We start from the raw sequence: 16438 nt of genomic DNA, 5'->3' as shown, positions 1-16438 counted from the left end.
ATCTGGCCCCTCTCTCTCCTCACTTCCATCCACTCAGGCCCCTCTCTCTCCCCAGTTCCATCCAACATCTGCCTTTGCTCTCTCCCTGCCCCTGCCATCCAGTGTCTATCCTCTCTCTCCTGTACCCTCCATCCACTGTCTACCCTTTCTCCACTATTTGACCTCTTTCTCCCTTCCATGTAGCATCTGCCCTCTATCTCTGCCTTTTCCATCCACCATCTTCCCCTGTCTGCCCTCTCTCTCTCCCCCTTCCAACCACTGTCTGCCCTTTCTCTCCCTTCCATCCACTTTCTGCCCTTTCTCTCTGCCCCTTCCATCCACCATTTGCTCTCCCTTTCCCATCCATTCAGCATCCATATGGCTCCAGAAAAAGGAGGACAGATTGAGCCAGTCTGGGTTTTACTTCCATTGCAAAACCCGGACTGGATCAATGTGTCCTCCTTTTTCTGGAGCCATATGGTAACCCTAATCCAGGGTCTACCCTCCCCCTCACTCCCTTCCATCCATGATCTGTCCTCCCTCTCTCTCTCTGACCCCTCTTTTCAGCTCTCAGTTCCAGCCCCATTATCCCACCAGTCCCCCAGTTTCAGCTCCTAGTTTCAGCTCCAGCCCTTTTGTCCCACCAGTCCCAAGCTTCAGCCCCAGCCACTTTCTCCCTGTCCCCACAGTTTCAGCCCCTGCCCCTTTTCAGCCCCTAGTTCCAGTACTAGCCCCTTTATCCCTCCTACCCTCTTTATCAGCCCCTGGTTCCAGTTCCCTTCATCCACCTGCCTTGCATTATGACCCCTCTTTTCAGCCCCAGCCCATTCTCTCAGCTGCCCCCCTTTTCAGCCCCAGACCCACCTGCCCCTGCCCCAGGCATGGCCCCATTCTCCCTCCTGCCCCTTCTCAGATCCTAGTTCCAGCTCCAGCCCCGTTCTCCCATCTGAGCCCCCCCCCCCCCCCCCGACTGGGCCCCACCTGCCTACCCTAAGCTCCCTCCTCTCTGCCAGCTGGCCCCCTGCATTTTAAAAACCTCAGAATCCGCGGTGCAGTGCCTCACGTCTGCCTGCCTGTGAAAGAAGCAGATCACCTCGTTGGGCCTTCCCTCACTGCATCCCGCCCTCGTGGAAATAGGAAGTTACATCAGAGGAGTTAGGGACGCAGTAAGGGAAGGCCCGACGACGAGGCAATCTGCTTCTTTCACAGGCAGGCAGACATGAGACGCTGCACCGCAGATTCCAAGGTTTTTTAAAATGCAGTGGTGGCCGCAGCAGGAGGGTAGTATGTGGGAATGGGGAGAATGGCGGGCATCCGGGCAGAGCCTCTGGGCCCTCGGGCACTGCCCAGTTGCCAAAACGGTCAGCCCGCCCCTGGCCGCAGATCTAATTATTAATATTTTTTTAATTTATAGAAGTCTTTATTGAACTTGAGTTGATACAAAACAAAATATAGTCAAAATATAGTAATAACACAGCAATAATGAAACAGAAATCATCAGGCAAAAATGAACATGGATCATAATCTGTATCAGAGCTACAGTAATTCCCCAGTTTCCTTCAACGTTTTTCAGTTTTATAAACAAGTATAAACCCCTCCTCCCCAATCAAAATCCCTCCCCGTGCGCACCGCCCTGAACCCCCCCTTCCTCACTCCCTATGCCCATCTCTATGACTCCCCCCTGTCATTCAGACCAATAACCCTCCTCCCTACTTCACAATCAGAAATGGCTTCCATATCTTTTCCCACCGAGATAAGGTCTTATTTTTAACTGCTGTCAGTCTCTCCATTTCACAGATGTAGCGCACCTTAGTTAGCCATTGCACCAACGACGGCACCAGGGGTGACTTCCAACTCTGTGCCAAATTCACTCGTGCCACCTGCAGGATCACCCTCACCAGGAGCCATTCAGTCCCTTTAAGGCCTTTGGGTCGCTGCCCAAGTAGAAAGACTAAGGGATGCCACCGTACAGATCTGCCCACCCATGCCTGGAGCCGAGACTGCACTCCCCTCCAGTAGGCCTTAGCTTTTGGACACGTCCACCAATTGTGTCCCATAGTGCCCTCAGCCCCACATTTTCTCCAACAACGGTCCATAACCTGTACAAACATGTGACGCAAACACGCCAGTGTGAGGTACCACCTGTAAAAGACTTTAACTGCATTCTCTTTCATGGATACCGATCTCGAGGATTGCAAAATCTGCTTCTCCAGTTGCAACCACTTTTCTTCAGTTAAAGTAAAGTCTAATTCCTGTTCCCACCTTCTCCTGTGTAACAATGAAGGCTTTTGGAACGCCACCAAGGACACGTATAAAAAGGTAATCATGCCCCGTGTACTTTGAAACATCACACATACCTCCTCCATCGGGTGTGCCTCCCTCCGAAGACAATCTACATAGTCAGGCCCTTTAACAAAATGCTTCAATTGCAAGTAGACATAATAGTCGCTTTGTCTTAGCTCAAAGTCATCCTTCAAAGTATCAAAAGGGACTAACTCCTCTCCCATGTGCAGCTGCCCCAGCATGTCTAAGCCGGACGCTGCCCACCGACCAAGAGGAGGGTATCCCATGCCCGGCCCGAACAAAGGGTTATCCGCTATGGGTGCCAATCCTGACACAGGGGGCTGATGCTCAACAAACATGTGATCCCAGTAGTAGAAAGTAGCTTGTACAGTTGGTGGAAATCGATCGACCTGACCTCTTTATTTATTAGGAAGCCACATCAGATGTCCCAACTTACGGGTCCCCACCAGGGATTGCTCAGTGCGTACCCAAAGTTTATGATCCTCCTCCCTAAACCACTCAACTGCCGACCTGGCCTGGGCGGCACAATAGTACCAATACAGGTTCGGCATCGCTAGTCCGCCAAGCTGTTTACTCCTATATAAAACCGCCAGCGGTAATCGTGGTCTCTTCTGATTCCATACAAAACGTAACAGGCGTTCTTGTAGACTGGACAAAAAAGATTGAGATAGTCTCAGAGGAAGAACCTGAAAAAAGTACAATAGCCAGGGCAAGATAGTCATTTTAATCTCTGCTATCCGGCCTAGCCAGGACAGTCCCATGTGCATCCATCTATCCAGTTCTCTATAGACCGCCTTCTGAAGCGCTGGGTAGTTAACAGCAAACAGCTCAGACAGAGCCGCAGGTATCTGTACCCCTAAGTAACGGATGGAACTAGCTGTCCTTTTGAAGACATATGATGCTTTCAACGCCTCCCACATCCGCGATGGCACCCCCACCGCCATACCCGCCGACTTGTTTGTGTTTAGCTTATATCCCGAAAATCTTGAGTATTCCTCTATTTCCTGCATCAGGTTGGGCAGAGAAATTAATGGGTTGGTCAGTGACAGGAGCACATCGTCCGCGAATAATGCAATTTTGTGCTCCTGCTCCCCCCCCAACCTGAACCCCAGAGATGTCAGTATTCACCCGAATGGCTGCTGCCAGCAGCTCCATAGCCAGAGCGAACAGCAGAGGGAATAGCGGACAACCCTGCCAGGTGCCCCTCCCCAACAAAAACGCACCCCGAGTTCCCTCCGTTAACCCGAACACACGCCTGCGGGAGGGTATAAAGCGATTGGATCCAGGACCTATATAAGGGGCCTATCCCAAATCTGTGCAGAACCTTGTCCAAGTACCCCCAGTGAACTCGGTCGAAGGCCTTCTCCGTGTCCAGTCCCAATAACACCATCGGACAGGCCCTCGACCGAGCTACATGCAACAGATCCAAGGTTCGTCGTACAATGTCCATTGCCTGCCTCTTTGGCACAAAACCCACTTGATCCGGATGGATCAAGGTAGGCAACATCTCCCCCAGGTGATTCGCAAGCACCTTGGCCAAGATTTTTACATCAGTATTTAGGATAGATATAGGGCGGTAAGATGCACATTCTGTACTGTCCTTGTCAGGCTTAGGTATAACCGCTACCCAGGCCTCCATCATAGATCTAGGGAGAGTCTTCCCATCTCTTACTAAGTTAATGACCAATGTCAGATATGGAGCAACTTCTCGAGCAAAGGTCTTAAAAAATTCATTGGTGAAGCCATCTAGGCCAGGGGCCTTGCCCGTCAGCAGAGCCTTAATGACCTGCAACACCTCATCTAGTGTCACCGGAGCGTCCAATTCTTTTTTTCTGCGTTTCCGATAGAACCGCGCAATCCTCGAGCCTCCAGGTAACGATCCACTCCCCCCCCCAATCTGCACGGTAGCATCCTCTTTGTAGAGAGTCTCATAATATTGGGCAAAGCGCTCCCTAATCTGAGCAGATTTATATAACATGACACCTCCCACTCTCATCTTTCTAAGTTTCATAGCCAACAACCTCCCAGGCTTATTGGAACCCTCGTAGTATATCTGTTTCAACCGTGCATGCAGAAACTGCAGACGCTCCAATCGCACATCTTGCAGCTTGCGATAGTCAGACACCCGGCCAGTGGCCCTATACCTGGTCTCTAACTCACCAATTCTTTCCATACATTTGTTCAGGCGTTCTTTATGATCCCTGATTCTCAGACTAGCACACTTGATAAAATATCCTCGCGCAACCACTTTAAAAGCATCCCATACAATGCTCAAGGCTGGTCCCGAGTCCATATTGATCTCAAAATACTCCCTCAGGATTGGAAGGAACTCCGCTACAATCTGAGGGTCCTGTAACAAGCAATTATTAAATGTCCATCTCCGGTCTCACCGCTCCTCCTCCAAAGAAGGGACAACCAACCAGGCCGGAGCATGGTCCGAGACTGTAATATGTCCAATGGCGGAGTCCCCCCTCCCTCCGAGAGAGCCCTCCCGGATGACAGTCACCACCAGTCGCACAGCCCCATTTCCTCCACTAAGTTCCGTAAAGCCTGTGAAATTTTATAGTCAGCTGGAGCAGGTGGAGCAGATCTGTCAAGCCCAGGTTGCATAGTGGCATTGAAATCTCCAGCCATGATCACCTTACCACGAGCAAAACGCTGCAGTTCCCTTTGAAGGTACTTGTAAAACCTCTCCTGACGTTCATTGGGCGCATACACACTAGCCAGAGTATATTCCTCCTGCTCCAGCTGCACGTGCATAAAGAGAAAATGCCCTTCAGAATCTCTCCTCACATGAAGAACCTGTACATGGACGTCTCTATGAAACAATATGGCAACCCCTCTTTTCTTAGCCCCTTTTACATCTGATGCACAATATGCACCCGGGTATAAGCTGGAGGCCAGTAATCCCTCATACTTCTTTAACAAGTGCGTTTCTTGTAGGAATACCACCTTCTGGCACAATAGACGTAATTCACGCTGAAGAGCGTGACGCTTGTATGGAGAGTTAAGCCCTTTTACATTATAGGTGAGTACCTTAAAATCAGCCATTAAGCCCACTCTGTATACCGCTTATGTGTAGCATAGGGAGAATGACACTCGAACCCCCATCCTCCCAGAGCCCCTCCCACCCCTCTCCCAACCTTCCCTCCCCAGATTATCCCCTCCCCCCTCCTCTACCCAGTATCACATGCCTACCCTTAAGTAGCCCACCCTCTCCCCCGTGACCTCCCAACCATCCCTTCCCCCCCCCCCGTGTATCCACTAGTGAGGAACATGGCCCCCTATCTAGGAATGTCAGAGAAAGTACCCACTCCCCCGTTCAGCCACCCAAGACCAACCCCACCCGCCCCCCTCACCTTACCCCTACTCGCCATGCAATAATCCCCCCATACAACACTGAAACCAATCATAAGCTAGGCCCCCCCCCCCCCCCACACTCTCTCTTCCATTCAAACCCATCATATCTCCATCCCCAAAACACTTAACTTTACAATATTAATAAGTCTAACAGATTAACATGGAGCTCCACTGTACTGCAGTGGATGTCTACCTGTACAGAAAAAGGGAAAACCAACAGGTGGAATCATTCAGTCCAGTCGAGTGTCAGTCCGTGCCTTTTTCATCTTGCCCTGGACTCGCTGCCACTTCTGGAGCTTGGCTCGTGTAGTGGGGGCCAACTCCGCTGGTGGGCCATCTCTGGTCACCAAACCCTCGCAACGCAAAATCTTCCAAATTTCCTCAATGGACCGGATCCGGTGCAGACGCCCTCCCATCGTGAAGCAGAGGGCAAATGGAAATGCCCATCGATGTGGGATTTATTCTTCATGAGGACCTCTAAGGCAGGTTTCATCTCTCGCCGTAAGGACAATGTGTGCGCCGACAGATCTTGGAAAACCTTGACTTGTGCATCGTTATAATCAATATGTTGCAGTTGTCGCGCCTTCTGTAGCACCTGCTCCTTAGTAGTGAACGTGGAGAAACAGACCACTATGTCTCTCGGTTTATTGTCTTGCCTTCTGCCTAACGCTCTGTGCGCACGTTCAAAAGAGATATCCACATTATCCACCAGCTTGCCACAAAGCAATTTTACAATGGCGCCAAAATCTTCATGGTCCCCCACCTCCGGGACCCCTCGAAACCGCAAATTATTACGGTGTCCACGATTTTCTAGGTCATCCACTTTAAATTGTAATTCGGCATATGAGGCAAGCACTTTAGAGAGTCGCGTCTCAGTCTCGTTCAGCTTCTCTGCATTCTCGTCGACCCGCACTTCGAGATCCTCCACGCGACCTCCCATCTCCCGGAGGTCCACGCTCAGCACGTCCATCTTTTCCAAGATTTCCTCCTTGGAAGCCTTAATCTCCTCACGGATCTCCGACAGGAACTTCGCTAATTCTTTAGATAGCCCCCGCTTAGCAGAAGTTTTGCCCATATCAGGCAGGGACGGATCTGAATCTGAGTGGGAAGCGGGAGCAGATGAAAGCACATGGCGCCGCAAGGTCCGGGCCGCCTGCTTATCAGAGGAACGTTCGCTCTCCTTCCGAGCCGTCGCAATTCTCGCCAAGAGACCCCGCAATGAGATCCACACGCCTCAAATGTGGAATTAAGTCCGTTACACAAGCAGAGGATCGCTATTTTAGCTAAATTAAAGAGGGTTGCATCGGAGCTGTGAACCTAGGCAGCCATTCAGGTTCGTGACGTCACTTCCTCGATCTAATTATTTTTTTTATTTATTTGTTACATTTGTATCCCACATTTTCCCACCTAATTGCAGGCTCAATGTGGCTTACACAGTACCGTAAAGGCGATCGCCAATTCCGGTATGAACAAATACAAAGTGATTTAGTGGTAGAAAAAAGATCATGTGTAATAGACACATTACTGTAAATGCCCTAAGTTTCTTAAGTAGGTAGAATGATTTTTTCACTACTGTCTGGACATGAACTTTCATGAAGAGTAAACTGTCAAGCTCAACCCCTAATATTTTAGAAACTAATTCAAATGAAAAAATTATTACTACCTATTGAAAAAATGTGATTAGATCGGAGTTCATTAGTTTGACCTATCCACAAAAATGTATCCCCCTACTGCCATGCGCTAATGCTGAAACAGCCCATTCACTTTGAATGGGCTGTGTTGGCATTGCCACATGGCTCAGTAAATGGGGGGTGGGGTGTTAGTCTTCTCCCTGTTCAACTTCAGACGATACAATGCTACCCATCCTTCAATTAAACAATACAATTTTGCATCTTCATTAAAGTTTCTGACCAATCTTTAGAGATTGTAGAGTCTGACCCCTTGACAAGAGTATGAGATGTACTAAGCATTTTTCTCATTGACACAAAATGAATATCAATAGAAATCAAACAAAATAAAACATGGAAAAGAAAATAAGATGATACCTTTTTTATTGGACATAACTTAATACATTTCTTGATTAGCTTTCGAAGGTTGCCCTTCGTCAGATCGAAAATAAGCAAATGTGCTAGCTGACAGTGTATATAAGTGAAAACATTCAAGCATTACTATGACAGTCTGACAGGGTGGGAGGATGGGGGTGGGTAGGAGGTATGCATGGGGACATCAAAGCATATCATTGATATTTAGAATATCCTCTACACAAAATGAAGAAACCCTTTAGTATATCAAGCCCACAATTCCTCTGTAGAAACAAACTAAAATGTTTTTTGTTTAAAGTGATATAAATTATTCATTGTTAAACACTGTATTATACTAAGAACAAAAATAATGTTTTATGTACCATAATCTCAATAACAAAGCTGCCTAATGTGATTCACAATATAACAGTAATTAGAACTACCTTCTACCAATTAGATCACTGAATTTCAAAGTTCTTTCTTTTTTTTAAATTATAGCCTTCAGTACCAATGATCAAGACAAGGATAACTGGAATGCTCAGCTCAAGCTTCTGCTAGAGTGGAACCAGTTAGAACTTGCCAGTGATGAGATCTTCACCAATGACCGACGGTGGGAGGTAAAAAGCAACCAGGACGAGTATTCAATTGTTTTGGCTTACTTTGCTCATTCATTCAGTTTGCTTATTTTTTTTTTTATTTGTAGAGACTGTTTATTGTAGAAACACCAGTACAATATAGTAAATAGAACAAACCATGCAAAAACAACATGACATATTACACTGCATGAATCTCAATACAGATATCAAATACAGGTCCAGTCTCCGTATTTTACTAACAAAAGAATTTTGTGTGTTATTTCCCCCACCCAAACCCCACCTCCCTCCCGTCCCCCTTACCAAACATCCCCCTCCCTTCCCCCTTCCCCCTCCCTTCCTTCACCCTCCCTATAACAAAGAAACCCAAAACAACCTCTCCTTCAAACAGAGCAAAATTTCAAAAAGGGTCCCCATATCACTTCCCATCTAGACACAGTCTTCCTCTTCACAGCCGTCAGGCGTTCCATCTCACAGAAATACCACAATTTAGAGATCTAATGAACCAATGGCTTCTTCCAGTGCTGCGCCAAATTTAAATGGGCAGCATGCATGGTATGTCGTACTAACAACGACTGTTGAAGAGTAAGCCCCAATGGCTTCCTTCCCAGCAAAAACACAGCCGGATGCCACTGTACTGCTCTACCCAACCATAACTGGAGTCGGGACTGTACCGCCCTCCAATAAGCTCGAGCTTTAGGACACAATCACCAAATGTGTCCCATCGTCCCCGGTACCAAACATCCCCTCCAACAGTTAGGGGACTCGTTGGGAAGGTACCAACGATAAAATACCTTAATTTCATTTTCCTTTAAAGCAACAGCTAATGAGGATTTCAAAAGTGCTCTCTCCATAATCAACCAATCATCAGCTGATATTGCAAAACTCAGTTCCTTCTCCCAATTCAACCTATGAAGAGTATAGGGTTTAATACGCCTAGCCAAATATCCATACAAACATGTAATCAACCCCCGAGGGCTCTTGAAGTCTGTGCATAAATCCTCTAGATAGGAATCATCCCTCACAATACACGACCTATAAGTTTGTAAAAAATGTTTCAACTGAGTGTATGCGTAATGATCCCCCGGACGTAAGTGATATTCCTCCAGCAAAGTCTAGAAGGAAACGTATTCCCCTTCCTCATATAACTTTCTCCAAGTGTCCAAGCCCCTCTGTGTCCACTTCTGAAACGTAGTCAGCCCCATACCTGGTAAAAACATTGGGTTATCTGCTATCGGAGTATGCTTAGACAATTGAGTGCTATTAGCTGCTTCCTACTGACATCCAGTCTCCGACTTCCCTGGGAAATGCAGAAGCCCAGATACTTCACTTCTGACTGACAGAGTTGGGCCTTCGAGCGTGAGACCTTATAACCTGCATCCAAGAGTAACTCCAGCAATTCTCTGGTAGCCTCGAAACACTCTTCCTGGGTCACTGCTGCAATCAGGAGGTCATCTACATACTGGAGTAAAACTCGCCTGGAAGGCTCAGATTTAAAAGTCTTAAGGTCTTGTCCTAGGGCAGTCCCAAAAATGGTGGGGGAGTTCTTGAACCCCTGTGGCAGGCGGGTCCATGTATACTGAAGCTTCCGTCCTGTTACTGGATTTTCCCATTGAAAGGCGAAAAGCAGTTGACTGGCGGGGGCCACCCGAATACAAAAGAAGGCATCTTTTAGGTCCAGTGTTGTGAAATGGGTAGCTCCAGAAGGTATCAATCCCAACAGGACATATAGATTAGGCACTACAGGGTGTAATGAAATAGTGGATTTGTTGACCACTCGTAAGTCTTGGACTGGCCGGTAGTCCTCAGTCCCTGGCTTCTGGACTGGCAACAGTGGCGTATTCCATGGAGACTGGCAAGGTCGAATAATTCCATGGGATAACAGATGATTCAGATGTGCTTGAATCCCTTCCAGAGCCTTTCGGGGAATTGGGTATTGACGAAGATGGATTGGCCGGGCACTAGGAAGTAAATCTACATGGACAGGAGGAATATTTCGGGCCAACCCTGGGGGATTATCTTCTGCCCATACCCCATTGACCTGGAAGCTGTCGGCCAGGGGTAGGTCAACTTGGCCATGCGACTGATGCAGCCGCCATTCTTCTTCAAGGGGGCAGCAGAAACTCAATATGCCCTTAGGACTGGATGTCGGGGGCCGAAAAGAGACTGAAGTCTGGCCATCAGAGTCAAAGGAAATTTGGGCCCTAAGCTTGGACAGCAGGTCCCGGCCTAACAAAGGGATTGGACAGTCTGGCATATACAGGAATTCATGAGTGACTGTGTGTGAGCCTAATTGGCATCTACGGGTCGTCAGGAAGGGCCTCCGGTTCTGCACCCCCGTGGCTGCCACCACTCGGACAGTTTTTCCAGACACAGGCGCTAATCGCTCCATCACAACAGAATGTTCAGCTCCTGTATCAATCATAAATGGAATTGAGCGGCTCCCTATGGTTAGCTTGACCATGGGTTCCTGGGAGCCCAGTTTGTAGGAACCCGGTCTGTCCTATTCATCCCATTCTGCCATCTCGGCTATCCCAATGATGTCAGATTCAGAAGGCTCATACCTTCCCTCTCGAACTCGGCCTCGGCTTCCTCGATCTCCTGGTCCCCTTCTCAGTCCCTGGCGCCTCTGGGGGCATTCATCTTTCCAGTGCCCTCTTTCCTTGCAGTAGGCGCACTGATCCCTCTCCAATCGTGGTCTGGGATTCTCCCCTCGTGGCCGGGATTGATTGAAGGAATCTCGAGGCCTGGCTGGCGGTCCGGGGTCCCACTTTGGCTTCCCATTAGCTAGAGGTCGACCTCGGTTAAGGGTGGAGTTAGTAATGGCTGCCGCCAAAAGGTCGGCCTTCTTCTGCATCTTCCGGTCAGCCTCTCGGCGCATCTCCTGATCCCTATTAACGAAAACCTTTGTTACGATCTCAATTAGCTGGGTGGTATTCATCCCTGTGAATCCCTCCTGACGCTGCAGCTTCTTCCGGATATCTGGCATACTCTGGGCCACCAATGCACTATTCACCATTCTCTGGTTTTCTAGTGCCTCAGGGTCAAATGGGGTGTATGTTCTGTAAGCTTCAATTAGTCGCTCTAAAAAGGCCCCAGGGGATTCAGTTGCCCCTTGGAGAATTTCAGAGACCTTTGCCAGATTAATGGGCCTCTTTATGCCTTTCTTCATACCTTCCAGCAAGTCCCGGCAATAGCCAGACAACAGTTCATAGTGCTGCCCATTATTTGGATCCCAAGCTGGAGCTGCATGAGGGAACCGAGTTCTAACCCATTCCTCTGAGTCCTGTGTCCCCTCGGGGACACGCGCTCACGTGATGGCCTCAGCATTTTGTAAAATCTTCCGCCTCTCCTCAGTTGTGAAGAGGGTCAGGAGAAATTGTTGACAATCAGTCCAGGTTGGGTTATGGGTGGCCATAATGCTAGCCACTAGGTCCACCACTGCCTGAGGCTTTTCAGTATAAGAGGGGTAATGCGTCTTCCAATTCAGGAGATCGGTGGTTGTGAAGGGTACATACTGGTAGGCCTGTGCCTGTATAACCTGACCCTGATTATTAGGATCCGGTCGAGTGGTGGTTACCTGACGCAGGGGCAGAACTCTCGAGGAGGTGGGAATGGAACCTGAGGTAGAGCTAGGAGCTACCCCCTTATCATGGTGATTGCAACAGGTCTAACCCATTCAGGGGAGGCGTGTTGAACCCCTGAGGGATGGGGAGGGGTACTCATAGACTGAGAGGTGGTCACAGGTGATTCAGTCCATTGAAAGGGATGCTGGGCCCCTGATGAATGGGTAGGGGTACTAGAGGGAGAGGCTGGGCTGTCGGGAGTTGAGGAGTCAGGGGGTGGGGCCCAAAGCGGGTCTTGGGAGGTTAACAGGGAAGAATGTGGCAGAGGAGGGTAGATGCTGGGTGAAAAGTCCAACCTAGGATGTGGCGGGGTTCGCACAGAAGGGGAGGAACTATCCGGAGAAGCCTGTACTGGAGAGGCTTGGGCTGGACGCCGTGGATCTCTGGGGGTGGAGCGGAACCCCAACAATGGACCATAAGGTGGTGGCTCAAGATCTGAGGGGTCATCAGAGAGTATGGGTTTCTCGGACAGGGTAGGGGCAGAAGCCACCGATTGGGTGGTAGGCTTCCTGGGACTCTTTCCCTCCTCCAGTTTAGATTTTCTAATAATCTTTCTTTGAACGCAGCCCAACATGAACTTTACTGGGGATCCCATATAAGTTTTCAACCAAGAGGGAGGGTCAGTCACAAGGCTGTTCCAGGAATCTATAAAGGGGAGTTGTTCAGAATATTCTGGTTCTCCTACAACTATGCTGTAGACCTTCCGGATTACTTCAATATCTAAGCTGCCACTAGGGGGCCACCCCACTCCCATAGATGGCCACTCAACTTCACACAAAGTTCTTAGAGTACTTAAGCTTAAAGTCTGTCCATAATCATTGACTAAAAATCCTTTCTTGAAATTCTTAAGCATACATTCTAGGGGAGTAGCAATTTGTCTAGATGATGTCCCTCCCATAATGCTTACAGTTACAACACACAAAAAGGAAGGGAATTTTTGGAAGTGTGGTATGGGGTCCACACATCCAGAGACAAAAAGGTAAACAAACAACAATCGCTTCCTTCCGTCGCTGGCCAGTTGAACTCGCGTTAACTGGAACCGCAGCTATAAGAAGTCCACACTCATTTAATCATTCATGCATCACACACATACTGTACAAAAAATCCCACCCAACAATTTCAGATTTCTCAGATACAGGTAAGCTCTGGCAGTTTTCCTACTAGTCCTCACTAGACTAGAAGGTACTAAGGCCTTCGCTGAGAGTTGATCAGACTCCCCTTCCCTCAACTTTTGAGGGGCTGGTTTACAGTTTCCTAGCTAGGATTACAATACAGAATACATACCCGGGCAATGTTCCTCAGTCAGTTGGGTGCCAGAAATTGATGCAGGGTTCAGGATCCCACTTCTCACACCAAGAATTGTTGCAGGAATTACCACTATTGTTAGCAGAATCTGTGGTACTTCAGGAGTCAAACAGCACACACCAGAATGAGAGAGAAGTCTTCTTTATTTGCCAGCAAACAAAGTAGAACATCAGCTCTAGCTCTCTTCTTCTCTTTCTCAGCTCTCTGGATCTTATGGCTTCTGTCTCAGCTCCTTCTCTTCTTCTTAGCTCTCTCCTTCTAACGTAAGCTCCTTCTGCTCCCAGTTATATACAGTTTTAAACCCCTCTAGCCCCCCTTACTTTCCAGATGGTAAAGAATAGATTGATTACCCTGTCTGAACCAATCATCTGTACACATATATTCAAAATATCAGTTACATAGGTTTCAGACATTTCCTAAACTGACCTATGACCTGGGGCCTCTCATACTAGACAATGTGGCACCTATCTCTTGCATTTTATTATTCACATAATCAGTTTCCCAATCAACTTCATACTAACTGGGTTCTGGCATTCATTAAGGGGCCAAGGGGCCAGTCTCACATACATTTATTACTTTCAGAAAACCAGTCCTTCATTTAGCTATTCATCCATCAAGGAACAAAGTTGACTTTTCCTGACCTCTTTCACCTAGCTAGGACTGTGGATAATTCAAACCAGATGATCTCTTACACTGCAGACAAAAGCTTCACTTGAAAAGTCAGCCACTGGTGTAACACTGAATTTAAAAGATATTCTACATAGAAATAGAACTTATTAATTACACAGAATAAAACATATTCTAAAATAAGCAGAGATCAGAATTCCTTATAAGACAAAATCTAACTCATCTAGAATTATTTAAACTATTTCCTTCTAACCAGCATTAAACTAATCCTTTAAACTGCCTGCAATATGCCTTGCTTATAATGGTATCCATATGTGGTAAATAATTACTTCTCTCTGACCTTTCTAACCTCTGGTGTAGCAAAAGCTAGACTTCTTGAGTAAATTAAAACCAGATGGCATTCCTCCATCACTTGCAGGACTGAACCAAATTAATATGATTTCTCTGCCCATGCTGCCTCAGAACCACACCAGTTTCCCCTACATGTATACAGCAATACAACCATGAGAAAGGCAGTTTGTTTATTGAAGTACTCACTTCTAAGCTCAAATCATCTCATTCTCAGTACCAAGGCTCACCTTCACTCACTTTCAATATCAAAGTACCCTTTTTCAATGTCACTTTTCACTTTAAACTCATAAAATATACTTTTATTCCTTAGGTTTCACACACCCAGCAAACGTTTTATTCTTTCTCACTCTCCATGTTCACAGCCCTCGTCTTCAGCTCACCCAGTCTCCCTGGCAACTCACCCCCTCTAGAGGAACATCTGACATCACTCAACCAATCAGCTTGTCAGAGAAAGACAGGTTTTTTTTCTTAACTGTTTAGAATCTTGGCTGTCCAAACCCCCATAGAAGTTACTGCAAAACTTCCTACACAGAGAATTTCAAAGTCAATTGTAACCTGACTTGTACCCAAAACAGCAAAGAACATTTTATAGTACAATCCCCACCTAATCATGGGTTATTCTTTTGTAAAATAAAACCATATTTAAGAAACATCTCACACTTCACCTAACTCCATTAATAATTTCCAAACTAACTTTAAACCTTTTTCCAGCCAGCACCATCCACCAAAACCCTGGAACAGCCCCCCCAGAGCCCCAGCAAAAAAAACACTTAATATATGTTACCATATATTACATGAGATCAGGGAAATACCCCTACAACTCCTAACGCGGAACCTTGCATGACATAGCTGTAATTCGGGTTCCTCTTACCCACATGCATCACTTTGCACTTGTCAACATTGAACTTCATCTGCCACTTGGACGCCCAATCCCCCAGTCTCGCGAGGTCCTCCTGTAATCTTTCACATTTCTCCTGCGACTTGACGACCTTGAATAACTGTTGTCATCTGCGAATTTAATTACCTCACTAGTTACTCCCATCTCTAGACCTGGCAACTTTGCTGTTAAGGTTCGTTACTCAGCACACTCGCCTCAGGAACTAAGCCCAGCCCCAAAGAACTCCTTCCAGGCAGCCCAGACCCCAAACACAGGAATCACAGTTTCAAAGAAAAAGAAAAAAGTTCACAGCAAAAATAGAGCACAAATAGCAATTTTTAGGCAATAGGATAACAGACAGAAAGGTTTAAAGAGGACACACCCTAGTATAACAACAGCGTTTGTTTTATTTCTGTAAGTTTATATAGATGAATTAAAGATTTAGACAAAATTTTAGATCACTGACAGCTTCTGCCAACAAACAAACCAAACCAGCTCAAAAATCCTTTGCTCAGCCCACAGGTCAGGCAGTCCTCCCCCTTTCTCCTCTTTATGTAGTCTTCAAACTACCTGACTGCATACAATTAGCCCCTCCTCCCACATGGTGCTAAGATCCCTGCTGGAATCCTAACTGTTAAGATACCTTACTCAGCACACTCCTTGCTCAGCCCCAGAGAACTCCTTCCAGGCAGCCCAGCCCAGCACCCAAACACAGGAATCACAGTTTCAGAGAAAAAGAAAAAAGTTCACAGCAAAAATAGAGCACAAATTACAGTTTTTAGGCAATAGGATAACAGACAGAAAGGTTTAAAGAGGACACACCCTAGTATAACAGCATTGTGTTTGTGTGTGTGTAAGTTTAGATAGATGAATTAAAGATTCAGAAAAGATTTTACATCACTGGCAGCTTCTGCCAACAAACAAACCAAACCAGCTCAGAAATCCTTTGCTCAGCCCACAGGTCAGGCAGTCCTCCCCCTTTCTAGTCTTTATGTAGTCTTCAAACTACCTGACTGCATACAATTAGCCCCTCCTCCCACATGGTGCTAAGATCCCTGCTGGAATCCTAACTGTTAAGCAGGGTTGCCAGATTGAAAAAAATTTCCCCACCCAAAACCAGCCCAAAACCCGCACAAAGTCAACCCCTGCCCCCGACGTCTTTAACCCCGCCTCTGACATCTTTAACCCCGCCTCTGATGTCTTTAACCCCACCCCCAATGTAGCCGTCGATGTCACTAACCCCACCTCCGACGTCATTAACCCAGCCTCTGTGGGGCTTCTATTGGACCAAATTGGACCAATAGAAGCCCCAGAAAAGCACCCAAATCCGCACTGCGGTTTTTAAAAGCCGCCCAATTTCCCGCAGCCCACAGCCGGCAAAAATTGCCCGCAACC

The 16438-nt window shown here is 47.2% G+C and overlaps 1 protein-coding gene across 1 annotated transcript in view; it reads left to right on the top strand.

Annotated features, from left to right (window-relative positions):
* Positions 1-16438, top strand: part of TRPM8 (transient receptor potential cation channel subfamily M member 8) — a 1843971-nt gene that overhangs the window by 896890 nt on the left and 930643 nt on the right. Inside the window, 1 exon segment of the mRNA XM_030210821.1 lies at positions 8163-8281. Coding sequence (XP_030066681.1) covers positions 8163-8281 — 119 coding nt within the window.

This window comes from Microcaecilia unicolor, chromosome 7, assembly GCF_901765095.1.
Source record: "Microcaecilia unicolor chromosome 7, aMicUni1.1, whole genome shotgun sequence".
Lineage (NCBI taxonomy): Eukaryota > Metazoa > Chordata > Amphibia > Gymnophiona > Siphonopidae > Microcaecilia > Microcaecilia unicolor.
Note: the sequence above shows the minus strand (reverse complement) of the source record. Positions and strands in the feature narration are given on the sequence as shown.